The sequence below is a fragment of the Schistocerca americana genome, chromosome 9, assembly GCF_021461395.2.
Source record: "Schistocerca americana isolate TAMUIC-IGC-003095 chromosome 9, iqSchAmer2.1, whole genome shotgun sequence".
NCBI lineage: Eukaryota > Metazoa > Arthropoda > Insecta > Orthoptera > Acrididae > Schistocerca > Schistocerca americana.
In genome coordinates this window covers 46,483,014-46,498,536 of record NC_060127.1, presented here as the reverse complement: position 1 = coordinate 46,498,536, position 15,523 = coordinate 46,483,014, and the positions used below count along the sequence as shown (strand labels likewise).

At 40.3% G+C, this 15,523-nt stretch overlaps 1 protein-coding gene across 5 annotated transcripts in view; it reads right to left on the bottom strand.

Moving 5' to 3' along the window:
- LOC124550878 (gastrula zinc finger protein XlCGF52.1-like) overlaps positions 1 to 15,523 on the bottom strand; it is a 307,814-nt gene that overhangs the window by 235,013 nt on the left and 57,278 nt on the right. For all 5 annotated transcript variants that reach the window (XM_047125630.1, XM_047125631.1, XM_047125634.1 and 2 more), the window contains one exon: positions 15,090 to 15,158. In XM_047125630.1, coding sequence (XP_046981586.1) covers positions 15,090 to 15,158 — 69 coding nt within the window. The remainder of the gene's footprint in view (positions 1 to 15,089; positions 15,159 to 15,523) is intronic.

Below are 15,523 nucleotides of genomic sequence, written 5' to 3'. Positions count from 1 at the left end.
CCTCAAGGGGAAGGTCAAAAAGCACTGAAGTGAAGTGTGGGAGGTGAAAGTAATTGTGAGGGCATAATTTTGTTTCCTGGTGGCAGAAATCAACTGGACAGTATAATCAGAAGATGAACTTAATTCAATCCTATTGGATCTGATGCCATGAATGTTCCATTGGAGAATAACCACATCCGATGATAGAAAGGAGATAGGTCACATATGGGGGCAGTCCCCATGGTGGCTGTTGAGTGCCAGAATTCAGACTCACACAATGATCAGGTTCAGAGGCTGGAGGATCCTGGTCCATTAGTTCAACTGAGGTGTAGGTATTTGCCTTCGGTTAGCCAGCAGTGGTGGTTAGTGGTGCGGCCTTGTGAAATGGAGCTCAGACGTGTGATGGCATCGCATGGTGACATTGTTGCAAAAGAAAGCCAAGGTGGAGAAAGGGAAGACCATTTACTTCTCATTGACTGCTTAGAACCTTGGTATTTTTCAGATGCAGATCCAGATGTTGGCTGGCTAGATGTACACAGAAAGTCATCGCAAGAGTACTCCTTTTTGGATTTCTGTGCTTCTGTTTGCAAGGCATGCAATTTTGCTAATGCAAGCAAAGGTTTATTGGTATAGTGTGCACCTGCAGCAGGTGAAGATGAAGGTGTGAGCTTTGAGCTGGACAATTACACATCTGTGGGCTAAATTGGAAGCCACTGCATAGCCATGTCCTTCATAGGCTGGGGTGTTGCAAGAACTGTGCCGTAATTGTCAGAGGATGATTTACAACGTTTGTGACTAGCCAATATTTTCCGAGCAATGTGAGTAATGATATTTTCCTTCAGCCACATCTCCTGAAAGTCTCTCTAACTGAGGTAGATTGGACAGTCACAGGAGGAAGCGGCATGAACATCCTTACAGTTGACACAGTGAGGGGATGGAGGTGGATACGCATCCTCATGAGTGTCCCTGCTGCAGGTTACGCATTTGGCTGCATTTTCATATGATTCTCGTATGTGGTTGTAATGCTGATATTTGTAGCAACACATGGGATTCAGGCTATATGGCATGACAGTATCATAGCCAGCCTTAATTTTTGATGGAAGTACCACACGGTCAAATGTGAGGAACAGAGTGTAGGTTGGCACTAATTCTTTATCAACCATTTTCATGATGCTGTGAACTGCGGTCACTCCCTGGTCAGCGAGAGAGTCTGTTATTTCAGCCTTGGTCAGACCATCAAGCAGCCAAGTGTACATGACACCACAGGAGGAATTCAGAGTGCAGTGGGCCACTACTTTAATGAGATAACTGTGAAGAAGTGTTGTATTAAGCAGTTTCTGTGTTTGAAAAGCACTATCCATCTCCAAAAGCTAGGGCAACTGAGGGCTGGACTTCACAGGACTAGTAATGGCATTTACATCTTTGTGAGTAACAAATGGATTAATTGCTGTGAAACTGTTACCATCTTCTGTGCACAACACAGGTGGTATCAGGCTGCAGCTGGGAAAGGCATCAATTCTTTCATCTCAACCAACTTATGTTTCGAGATCAGGAACTCATCGCGGAGAAACACTCACAATTGCCATTGTCTCAGATGGTGCACACCTTCCTGCTGGGAGACCCTCAGATGGGGCTCACCTGCCCTAGGTGATTGTCCATGCCTCACATCACACCTCCCAGACTCAAGACAGAGGGACCAACTGGCATAGAGGAAGGTACCAGCTCAGGCAATCACTCCCTCCTGGGCCTGACCTTCACCAGGGGCACATATGAGGCTTACTTTTCAACCCGGGGCTGGGAATTATGCATTGCGCAGTCATCTTTTACATTTCAAACACTTGGGCCACCCTTCAGGAATGCACAGGAAAAGAAAAGGAAAAAGAGAGACCTCGACTGCTAACTTGGAGGAAGGGTAAGAAAAGGAAGGACAAGGAAAGAAAGATGAGTGGAATCCATACACAGTTTTACCAAGAACTTCAGTTTCCCAAAGAATGGAGGGGAAAAGACAAGCAGGAGCACAGAAATGCAGCACGGAAAGAGAAGCAGTGCTGCAAAGGCTCTCTCATATTGTATTTGTGTTCCTTACACAAGATGTATGCTGGAGGCAGGATCATTCTGCATTCTGTCGCAAATGCAGGTTCTCTAAACTTTCTCAATAGTATTTCGCAAAAAGAATTTCTTCTTCGCCTAAGGATTCCAATTTGAGTTCATGTAGCATTTTGGTAACACTTCATCAAATTTACTGGCAACAAAACTAGCAGCACATCTCTGAATTGCTGTGTCATCCTCCTTCAATCTGACCTAGTGGGGATTCAAATCACTCAAGCAGTGCTCAAGAATGGGCCACACAAGTGTTTTGTATGTAGTCTCCATTGTAGATGAATTACACTTTCCTAGAATTCTCCCAATAAACTTAAGTTGTCCATTTGGCTTCCCTATAATTAACCCCACAAGGCTTGCTCCACTTCAAGTCACACTGCAACGTTACATCTAGATTCTTTACATACATGACTGTGCCAAGCAGCACACCACAAATACTAAATCAAGCAATGGAAAATCCAGGGCAGAATGTAACAATATTATGAAAAGTTGCTACTCACCATATAGCAGAGATGCTGAGCCACAGATAGATATCCCCACCCAGTTGCCACTCCCATCATGCACTGGTGCTGTTGCTCGCAGTGTGGTTTCAGTTGCCTGAGACTGCAGTTGTATGTGTGTGTGTGTGTGTGTGTGTGTGTGTGTGTGTGTGTGTGTGTGTTAAAAGCTGAAAGCTTTAATTGTGAGAGTCATCTTCTTATGCCTATCTGTCACTCAGCATCTCTGCTATATGGTGAGTAGCAACTAATAATTTTATTACACACCATTAATACTGTATTTGAACATTATAAAATTGTTTTCCCAACTCATTCTGGATTAATTTATATTTTTGCACATTTGGAGCAAGCTGCGATTCATCATACCAAATAGAAATTCTATCCAAACCATCCTGTAATGTTATACAGTCACTGAATGACAACACTTTCCAATACACTACAGCATCATCAGCAAACAGTTGAAGATTGCTGCTCACCATATCCGTCAACTTGTTTATGTATATAGAAAATACGAGCAATCCTTTTACATGTCCCTGGTGCACTCCAGACAATATCCTTGTCCCCGCTGAACACTGGCAGTCCTGGACTACGTACTGGGTTCTATTACTTAAGAAGTCACTGAAACACTAACATATCATATCAGAAGATCTATTTCACAAGCTCAGATCTTAACAGTTTACAGTGGGGCACTGTATCAAACACTTTAGAGAAATCTAGGAATGTGAAATCTGCCTGTTGTCCTTCAACCATGGTTCACAGGATTTTATGCAACAAAAAGACAAGCTGAGTTTTGCAGGAGCAAGACATTTGTGGATGGAAATCTTGTGTTGATTTGTGGATGGAAATCTTTATCTCTCAAACAAAATTTAACAATGGAAAATCCAGGATGAAAAAGACAGTCACTGCTCACCATATAGTGGAGATGCTGAGTCGCAGATAGGCACAACAGAATGACTGTCACAAAATAAGCTTTCGGTCCAAGATAAAAAATAGATCACACATACACACAAATGTACGTGTGTGTGTGTGTGTGTGTGTGTGTGTGTGTGTGTGTGTGTGAATATTTGACTGTAATTTTGTGGGTCTGTTCTTTCATCCCTTTTATACGTGGGAGTCACCTGCCCTTTTTTCAGTACCTTGGGACTTTCCGATGAGTGATAAATTCATAATAACTGCAAGCCAATCTTGAAAGCACACACTATAAAACCACACAATGATTCCATTTGGACCTGCCACCAAAGACGCTTTCAATTATTTCAGCTGCTCCTGGAACACTAGGGATGACTATTTCTACATCCTCTGCATGAGTGTTAGTGCAGCGATCAAACTATGGTATGCCTGTATGATCATCCTGCATGAATGACTTTTTAAATTCAATATTTAATAGTTCAGATTTCCTGTTGTTGTATTCTACTGCTGCAGCAAATTGAAAATAATCCTTTGATCTGCTTAGCAATTTTATGTAAGAGCAGAATTTTCTATAATTCTCGGCAAGATCTTTCACTATCATATGATTGTAGAAGTACTTGTATGTTTTGCGCTTTGGTCTTTTTATAGAGATACAAATTTTACCATTTCTTTCTTATTGACACCTCTGTTTTCTCTTTTAAATTAAAGTGTCAAAATCTGCATTTTCTCAGCATTTTCTAAATGTTGTTATTAAACTATGGTGTGTCTTTTCCACCCTTAATCTAAGTTAGAGGTGTCCAAGACATGGACCATATGTGGCCTAGGAAGTAAGCAATTATCACACAATCGGTAAAAAAAAAAAAAAAAAAAAAAAAAAAAAAAAAAAAAAAAAAAAAAAAAAAAAAAAATTCCATACAATTCTGTTTATGTGAAGTTACTGATAAATTGAATAATTTCAATTTTAAACTTCTGTTGCAGAAGTCCCTGTCCATGACCCACATCCAGGCACTATTTTTTTATTCAACAGAAATCAACCTGCAGTTAGACATTCATTTCCAAACTAAGCTCATTTTGTTTCCTCATGGCTGGCGCCGCGTGGGGTAGCCGCCCGCTCAATCTGAGGCACCTTGCCATGGCTCCACCTGTCGGAGGTTTGAGTCCTCCCTCGTGCATGTGTGTGTGTGTGTGTGTGTGTGTGTGTGTGTGTGTGTGTGTGTGTGGTCCTCAGCACAAGTTAGTTCAAGTTGGATTAAGTAATGTGTAAGCCTAGGGACCAATGATTTCAGCAGTTTGGTCCCATAGGAACGTAACCAAAAAAAAAAAAAAAATAATCATGTTTGAAAACCTGCTTCACAGTATAGCCTTTTTCTGTCAGTTTCTTTAAACTTTTTTTGAAATTCCTCAGTTCCAACTTTGTCAGCTGCAGCTGCCTCTTGTCATTTTAATGTTGTGAAAGCCAAAATGATGCAGAGGCACTGGATCGTCCTCTGCTTTCATTAAATAAGTACATGAGTTTGTGGCTTTAGCTTGAATAGCTGCTCCAGAGCAGAGAGGAGAGAGTGCTGCCGGTTGTTGTGCTCAACCCAGTGGCTTAGAATTTTCTCCATTCTTACCATTGCCTCCGAGTGAGATCTGGTCACTTGCATCATTCAAACAGTGAGCAGTTTTTCAAAATGATCCCACGTTGTCACAAACAGTTCCTACAGTGGGTTTACAAAGTCCAAAAGCACACTGATGCCAACAACACATTGATCTTTCCCATAGTGATCCAAAGTTCTCTCTTTTTCCTAATGAATACGACCTTTGTGCATGTTTCTTTTCCTTGACAGGCACAATTCCTTTGCTTTAAGCTGGTGTTTTAAATACAGACTCTATCAAGTGCAGCTTCACAGCTCTACATACCTGAACTGATGAGCCATATCTTGACAAACACAGTGCAAGATGCACTCTGAGATATGCTAATCACTACTACTTCTGCCTTCTGTTAACAGATGGGGTCTCTGGACCTAAAACTAAAATCTCATGTATGCAAAATGCAGATAACAAGACCTGAGTATAATGGGGTCTACTTGTATATTTGAACACAATATTATGAAAAGGATAGATTGTTAGTCACCATACCGTGAAGACACAGTACAGACAGGTACAACAAAAAACTGCTATACACTCGCATTTTTTGCCTAAGTGAGAGTAGTGCACGTGTGAATGTGTCATGTGTGCATGTTTTCTACTTTAGAAGTCCTTTTTGCCAAAAGCTCTCACAGTCATTTTCTTGTGCCTGTCTGCAACTCAACATTTCCTCTATATGCTGAGTAGCAATCAATCCTTTCCATAATCCTGTTGTTATTCCATACTAGATTTTCCATTGTTTGATAGTGAAACACAAGGTTGTTCTAATTATACTTCTCTTACCAGTAGAGGACAGTTATGTCTATTGATATAAAAATTGAAGATAAAAGATTACCAATAGTCTTTAGTATGTATGGCTCCTTAGATGCTGTGAATTTTTTTAAGGAAGAAATTTCCCAGAGTATTTTGAAGTAATAAGTTTGTCATTATTTAGCAATTAGCTAATTTTACACATTTGGTCATTGTCAAGCTACATCCCATTATACAAATTTGTAATGTAGTTAGCATTATATATTCCACATCTGTCTAGAGGAAGCAACACATGATAGAATTTCTAATAAGGGTTTCGCACAGACATCACAGTTATGGGCAGAACTATCACAGATGTTAATGTCATATGAAAAAGGAGCAGCAGGAGGAAAAGATGCTGACTATGCCACGAATATTTTCATTTTAAATACAGGTCATTCCACGTCAACTCAGTTAGGCCTCCTCTCTTGTCTACCACAGATTTTGATGAAACTTTATGCAAACATTCACACAAGTCCCTGATAAATACTGGGAAGTTTAACATTCGTCGAAGCAATACTGGCTGGGATACCATCACTTGTTTGACTCTATGCATGACTTAGCATAGAGCAAGCAGGAATTTCGGATGAATTTGAACTGTTATATCTTGGCCAATATTTTGTTGAAAGAAATGAAATTTTGCCATATTGTACAACTTTGTGTGTTCTCTTAAAAACAATAATGAAAATAATTTTACAAGTCATATTCAGCCAGAAAATTTTAGACAAAACTGTGCAAAAAAATTGGTGATAGGAAAAAATTCAGAGTTTGGTTTCTTATATCTCAGGGACTAAAGGTATGACAAATGGAAAACTTTACAAGTGTAACCTAACAACACAAGGTTCTAAAATAAAAATTTTCATTTATGTACGACTTTCTAGTACTAAAAAAATGAAGTGAAGATTCTGTAAAAATGTCAAAAATGCAGTATTCTCGAGCTGATTTTACAAAAAGCAGTGTTGTATAAAACTTTCCAAACTGGTCTCATTAGAAAGGCCATGGTTTTAACCACAAAAAAATGTATTTGATTATCCAACATGGGCTAACAATGTTAGATTATTTGAATCAAAGTTGGACGCAAAAATCAAGGCAAGAAAAATATGTAAATTTTGAATCCTTATAACACGTAGAGTAAATGCATGTTGAACACAAAACTTTATACACAAATAGGTCTGTGGCGCAAGAATGTGGAATACAATATTTCATTCACCTACTACCTTCCAATAAACTACAAATTTGTCGAAGAAGATGATGGTGGTTAAAGCCATGGTCTTTCTAATGAGACCAGTTTGGAACATTTTATAGAACATAGTTTTTTACAAAATTAGATCCAAAATAGCGCATTTGTGATCTTTTTACAAAATCTTCTACTTTGTACTTAATTTGTTCAGTACTGGAAAGTGGCACACAAATGGAACTTTATATTTGAGAACCTTGTGTTGTTGGGTTACTACATGCCAAGTTTCAAGAATGTCATATCTTTAGTTCTTGATATAAAAGGACGGAAACTTTAAAAAAATTCCCGGTGTAGGTGTTTTTGGGGGATTTCTCCTAAAATTTTCTGTCTGAATGTGGCTTATAAAATTCTTTTCATTATTGTTCTTGAGAGAACGCTAAAGTTGTACAAGATATTAAAATTTCACTTCTTTCAACAAAATATTGTCCAAGATATAACAGCTCAAAGTTGTCGGCAATTCACACATGCTCTGCGTAAAGTGGCGCATGGAGTCAGACAAGTGACTATTCTCTCTCCCAGTATTGCTTCAGCGAACGTTGAACTTCACCATTGTTCGTCGAGTACGCGTGTGATGGTTGCCACAAAATTTAACCGAAATCCATGATGGTCGAGCAGGATCATGTTCTGAAATTAGGCGATATAACATGTAATGACTCTTACAATAATGTTCTTTAATGGCTCAGTAATAAAACCTGCATTTTTTTTTCTTTTTGCATATGGATGTCACATCTGAGATTTTTCTTTCAACGTAGCTTGATAATGCCCAAGGAGGGATAGTTAATTAACCACTAAATAATGACTTCCATCAAGTAAGAAATCATGAGTTTTCTCTTGCAAAAACAAGCTTATGGCTGTAATCACTAGTGTTAAGACTTACATCAAACCAGTTTGTGGACTGAACAAAATGACAGCTACAACAATGCATCAAAACCATACATGACAATACTTCAAGTTAATTTTGTTAGTCTGTGTGTAGTGTTACAACTGACCTATGTCACAACTGTAGAATGTATGAGGAATGTGATGTTACAACAAAGGTACTGAATTATGAAATGGAACTGCTGACCAGCAGATACTTTCAAGAGATGAAATGTATAGTACCACTGACAGATGCATACCACACTTTCAGAACTAATAGTTCCTTCCTCAAGGGGAAGAAGAGGTAGGCTGGGGAAAATAAATGGCAAGTGTAACTCAGCCCTCAGAATGAGAGGAAACTACATGTAGGGAGGATGATTGTAGGCAATGAAGGGGAGAGGTGGGGGGTGAGAATATGTTAGAGAGGGAACACTAAGCACTGTGCCAGCTTCAGTCCAGAAATGAGGACATTCTGAAAAGTAAAGATAGATTTGTGCCTGTGTAGGAGGGGTGGGAGGGAGGAGAGACAAATATTGCAATTAAGAATAACAACAGAAGGGGGAAAAGAAGAAAGAAGTCAAACATTTATGGAAGTGTAGTACACAACACTGTTCTGTGGGTTGCCGACCTGCCAGATGGCTGCAGCCGACACATCTGAACTTCACCGAGATATTTGCTGCAGAAAGGATGGCCACTATCACTGGACACTGCCAGCACTAACTCATATATGCAAAGCCACATGATGCTGACCACTTCCTGGGATTCATATGTAGGGTGGCCATAAGAGGACCACTGTCTGGAGCTCCCCAACACTCAAGCTGTGAATCTGTGCATGAAACTCAGTGCCACACGACGAGTCTCCGATACCATGCATCAGGGATGCAGGGGGTGGAGAGGGGGGAGAGGGGGGAGAGGGGGGAGAGGGGGGAGAGGGGGGAGAGGGGGGAGAGGGGGGAGAGGGGGGAGAGGGGGGAGAGGGGGGAGAGGGGGGAGAGGGGGGAGAGGGGGGAGAGGGGGAGAGGGGGGAGAGGGGGAGAGGGGGGAGAGGGGGGAGAGGGGGGAGAGGGGGGAGTGGGGGGAGAGGGGGGAGAGGGGGGAGAGGGGGGAGAGGGGGGAGAGGGGGGAGAGCGGGGAGAGCGGGGAGAGGGGGGAGAGGGGGGAGAGGGGGGAGAGGGGGGAGAGGGGGGAGAGGGGGGAGAGCGGAGAGAGGGGGGAGAGCGGAGAGAGGGGGGAGAGGGGAGAGAGGGGGGAGAGGGGGGAGAGGGGGGAGAGGGGGCAGAGGGGGGAGAGGGGGGAGAGGGGGGAGAGCGGGGAGAGGGGGGAGAGGGGGGAGAGGGGGGAGAGGGGGGAGAGGGGGGAGAGGGGGGAGAGGGGGGAGAGGGGGGAGAGGGGGGAGAGGGGGGAGAGGGGGGAGAGGGGGGAGAGGGGGGAGAGGGGGGAGAGGGGTGCGCAAGTAGTTGTTTTAGCTGCTGTCATGGCTAATCTGCACATCAGTAGCAGACAAACTGCGCAAGAATCGGGAATCTCAAAAACGTCGGTGTTGAGAATGCTACATCAACATCGACTGCATCAGTAATTGCATGGCGACGACTTTGAACGTCGTGTACAGATCTGCCACTGGGCACAAGAGAAATTACGGGACAATGACAGATATTTTGCACACGTTCTATTTAGCAACGAAGCATCATTCACCAGCAGTGGTAACGAAAACGGGCATAATATGCACTACTGGGCAACGAAAAATCCACGATGGCTGCGACAAATGGAACATCAGTGGGGTAAAGTATGGTGAAGCATTATGGGAGGAAGGACAATTGGCCCCCATTTTATTGATGGCGCTGATTTCCTAGGTAATGTTCTACCAATGTTACTACAAGATTTTTCACACTGCATGACAGAATGGCGATGTACTCCCAACATGACGGATGTCCGGCACATAGCTCGCGTGCATTTGAAGTGGTATTGAATAGTATATTTCACGATAGGTGAATTGCTCATCGAAGAAACATACCATGGCCCGCACGCTCACCAGATCTGACATCCCCGGATTTCTTTCTGTGGGGAAAGTTGAAGGATATTTGCTATCATATCCACCGACAACACCTGACAACATGCGTCAGCGCATTGTCAATGCATGTGCGAACATTATGGAAGGAGAACTACTCGCTGTTGAGAGGAACGTAGTTACACGTATTGCCAAATGTATTGAGGTTGACGGACATCATTTTGAGCATTTATTGCATTAATGTGGTATTTACAGGTAATCACACTATAACAGCATGCGTTCCCAGAAATGATAAGTTCACAACAGTACATGTATCACATTGGAACAACCGAAATAAAATGTTCAAACGTACCTGCATTCCGTATTTTAATTTAAAAAACCTACCTGTTACCGTTTGTCTAAAATTGTGAGCCATATGTTTGTGACTATTACAGCGCCATCTATCATAAAGTGAAAAAAGTGGTCCAACTAAAACATTCATATTTCTTTAGGTACTAAACGAATATGTAATAAAAAATCGGGGTTCCTATTTTAAAAAACGCAGTTGATATCCGTTTGACCTATGGCAGCGCCATCTAGCGTGCCAACCATAGCACCATCTGGTTTCGCCCTTCAAGCTAGACAAGTTTTGTTCTTTGTAATTTTTTCATTTGACGCTTATTACGTGAGATATTTGGCCTGGTCACGATCAATGGACCATCCAGTATAGTAGAGTCACACTAATCCGACGTCGGATCGTCCGACTCCCTGTTTAGTCCAGCCATCCCATTTATGGTGTTTGTTTGTGTACACAGTCAGCTGCTACAATCAGATTTGGACTTGACCATGACCCATCGTCTGCAATGTGGATCAGCAGGCAGTTTACCAATGCTGGGTGTGATAGTTCAGTTTTAGCACAAAATAATTTGTTTCTAACTTTATCGATAAGTGTTATTTTGCACACATTTGTTTTACAAATTAGTCACAGTTTGTTCTTACAAATTAAAGTGTGTAAAACTAATTTATGGCACCAAGTAAATGTAAACAAACAGTCGTTGAGTCCAGTGACATGAGTGAGTGGAGGGCAGCTGAAATTGAATGTACAAAGGAAGCAGAATTAAGTGACAACCAACTTATTGACACCATAATTATAACAACCGAAGAGAATGAGAAAGATATAAAGACATTTTGTGGGCTACAAAATGGCAGACCATTGTCGCAAAATCAAAGTTGTCATCTGCTAAGCAAAAGAACATTACAGACTTTTTTCATCCTGCTTAAGAACAGAACATTTTTTACCATGTTTTATACAGTTAAGTGCGTATCAGTAGCTAGTCAACGTAGTACTTTAATAAGGTATGTACAGACAAACAAACTCATTCACAGTAACAATAACTTATCATAAAATACAGATGTATTTTGCAGTACAGGCACTACTGTACATTACATTTTCATGTACGATGTTTTAGTAAGTGAATGATTTCCTTTATTTTGTTACAGGAAATAATATTTCAGACAGCAGTCACAGTGTTTCCAGTTGGAAATTAAAGATGTGCTATACTGCAATGTAATGCTTTGTGTCCATAAAAGTGTTTCTCTGATAAGCTGACCTTTTCTGCATCCCGACCGTGGTCCCAGTCCTGTAGGGGTCGAATTAGTCAGGTTCTACTGTGTTCAATTCAGTTATGATTACTACCATTGTAAGTCAAAATGCTATAGGCTGCCACATTGTAGCACAAAGGTATAATTCTGCACGAGTCACCACTGGTATTAATAGTGGTGACTAAATTGCAAAGAAAGCCAATATTCAATTAAACACAGGAGACATCTTGCAATAACATGCAGTATTTACAGAATCACATTTCGCAAACAAAAGTTGATGTGTTGCCATAAGTTCTTTCCTTATTCATCACCAAAATGGAACTGTAGATTTTCAGTATAGTGATTTTAATGGCACCAGATGGAACAGTAGCACTTGACACAAGCATTATGTGGCCATGCTACATGATTTTCCATCTATTCAAGCTGCAATATACCTGAATAATACTCCCCTGCCCCCAAGCTGCTCCATTCCGCTGTGTTTTAATCACTTCACTAAAACTCCATACTTGCAGTATGACAACAGATATGGGAAGAACATACAGCACAGCACCTCCCATCTTGGGTAATATGATTACACGTACTGTATGAATTAAAATGTATTGTTTCAAGCAAATGTTTTGCTTTTGGTACAATAATACCTCTTGCACACCTGCAGGTCATAACTGTCTGTTACACTGTACTGTTTCTTCAGTGACTCATGCTTCTGCATTCTACAGATTCATTAAGCTTCAAACATCGATTTTGCACAAAAGTGGAGTTTCACAGATACATGACTGACAGGTGGTGAAACAGACACGTGTCTGTATTTTAAAATAAATGGGTTGTGCTGGTGGCAGTGGTTACTTGCTTTTTCATGCAATAGATACAGTTGAGGACTCAGCTTTTGTATTTCAAGATAGAGTTTTTGATTCAGTAATCTCCAAAGCAGGTAGTTTTCATTCGATACCTAGCCACGTATGTGAAACTCATAACATAGCTTGTTGCCCTGGATGAAGTATCATTTATGGGCACTGAATTTTACATTTGGTGTGCCCAGGGATGTGTAATAGGATCATCATTGTTCGTGTTATACATTAACAACTTAGCACATAGAATTGGTTGTTACAAGTGACATGTAAATCTATATTTTTAAAAAAGCTTCATTCGGAAAAAAACTGTAGCAATATCCAGTTACATCTCAACAAATTTCTCCATTTTGTACAAAGGAAATAAAACAAAATAACACAGTAGCCTTTCACTACAGTTTAATGACCCACAACTAATGTCAGACATGTTTCACCAGTACCTGAGAGTAATGAAGTGTAAGTGTAAGGATATCATGTGGAACAGTCACATAATGTCAGTTGGTGGTAAAACTAATGGTGAGATTTGATTCACTGGTTGGCCACTGAGAATCTGCAATTTTTCTATGAATGAAATTGTTTATACTATCATTAGAATAGTTTTTGTGATTCTCAACAGGTTGGATTAATAGGGAACATTGAACATGGGTGAAAACAGGGACTGCACCATAGTTCACAGGACTAAGTAATGAAAATATTGAGAAAAATCAGCAAACAAGATACCAGATATCCCATGAAATCAATTTCCGAAAATTCAAGAAACAGTTATCAGAACAGAATGCCCAAATACTCTTCATAAATCATGAATCTCAGCTGAAGGAAATGTGAAAGCAAAAACTTATAACAGGACACAGGGAAACAAATACATGCTACAAAAGTAAGTTTAAGTTGGGGATAGTGAAAGTTATTTTTTGTTCCCTGTGATATATTTATGAATGCTACTAATATTTTTAAATTGTGCCTATTTCTGCACAAGGGGGTAAGTGCATTGTGAGCTTGATGTTAGTTGCCTATATGAAATTAAATGACATCAAATTTTATACTTACAGCATGTTTCCATGCAATGAATGTCTTGTGTCTATGAGTGGAATTGCCCCAAAAAAATCATTCCATTTGACATTGAAAAATGGAAGTACACAAAGCACAGTAATTTTCTAATGCTTACATTAGCAAAAGCAGCAAATACATATTAAGAAAATGCTGCTTAACTCAAGTTTTTGAGAAGATCTATAATATACAATTTCGAATCATTCTGATCAATAGTGTGTGTTAAAAGAAGTACTCCCTATTTTGAGAGGTGGTGTGCTATAACCCTGTGTGTAACATGACAAGGCTGTACATCCTAAGCACTGGGAAACTTGCAACAACTGTAGGAAAATAGGACATTTCACAACTGTGTATTATTCCCAGCCCCATCCTGCAGACATGGACATGGGTGTTAATTGAGTGTCTCAAGTGCTTATGAATCATAACAGATTGTTTATTAAAGTCAAGTGATGGACACAGTGCTCAAACTACAAGTCTGGCATGAGCGCAGCTGTGGCTTTACTGAGCTCACAAACTTATGTGGATTTGGGGTCTCGGGTGTAGTTTACAGTTAATCCATTGGTGAATTACAAGCAGCATATTTCAATTTTTGGGAAATTTACAGCTCCAACTATGTATAAATCTGTGGTTTGTTCGTCAAGTTTTTTGGTAGTAGATGATGCTCTTACAATAATTTGTTCAGTCTGCATGTTTTCAATGCTTTTCATGTTTTCAATGCCTTTGGTTTTTCCATTTAGTATACAGTGCACCTCATTTCCAGCCAGGTTCCTTACCAGCTGTAAAATTCTCTGTCTTCTGTGTTCCCATCTCTTTTCTTGGATAGGTTGCATTGTGCAACTAACTCTGTGTCCCACATTACCCTGGAATCTACTGTGCAGCCATGCTCTTCCTGTGTGTGTCCTAATTGAGTGGCATTGTGTGACCAAATGAAAACAGAATTGTAGAGGCTGACATTGTTGGAAGTCATATAGCCTATTATATCGAGTGAGTGGGCTACTCCACTCGTGATTGTTAAAAAAAACTGACTGGCTTGTTTTGCCTCTGCGATACTGACTAGTTGGCTTAGCCTCTGCATTAAAGTTTCAATTAACACTCAATCTATCATTGACATCTACCCTTTGCCCCATCCCGATGAGTTATTGGCTAATCTCTCTGGGGGCCACTTTTTTTCCAAAACTGATTTATGCAAAGCCTTTTTACATGTTCTGCTGATGGAGATTCTAAATGACTCCTTATGATTAACAGGACTTTTAGGCTGTACCAGTCTCAGCAGCTCCTATTTAGTGTTTGCTACTGCCTCAGTGATTTTTCAGTGTGTTTTTCTTAGTGATTTACCATTTACTGAGAAAGAATCAATCATACTTCTGAATATTTCATTTATTGTTCCACCAGCCTCCTCATGCCAGATGAAAGGAGTTCAAGAGATGGAAGGAAAGCAGATTTTATTTAACATATTGTCTGTGACAAGATCACTACAGATGGAAAACAGGACAAAGAAAGAAATTCAAAGCATCATTTTCAAACTATTCTAGCCTTCTGCCTACTCAAACACATTGTGCACAGTGGCTTGCAGAGAATATATTTGGATTTAATGATAGATGATTTTTAGTACTTACCGGAGGTTCTTCTTTAACAGATATGTACTCAACCTCTTGCTTGGGAGACACCTGAGCATCAGCCTCCACCTGAACCAAAGGAAATGAGTTACGTAGAGGTGAAACATAGAGTAAAGAAGCACAGATGATACTAGTCTAATCAACATAAATGAACATATCGAGACAATTCACTATACAGCGGAGGTGATGAGTCGCAGATAGGTACAACAAAGATTTTCATAATTAAAGCTTTCAGTCATACATTCCATCCTGGATTTTCCATTGTTTGATTCATGTTGAGACAATTGATAGTCTGTGCCAGACTGACTTGAAGTGGGGATTTCTGCATTTCAGAATTGAATGCCAAAATCACAGGACTATCTAAGAGGCAGAACTCAGTTCAGATACTAAACATACCTTTCATATTTCAATCTGGTATGTGGAATGTGAGAATA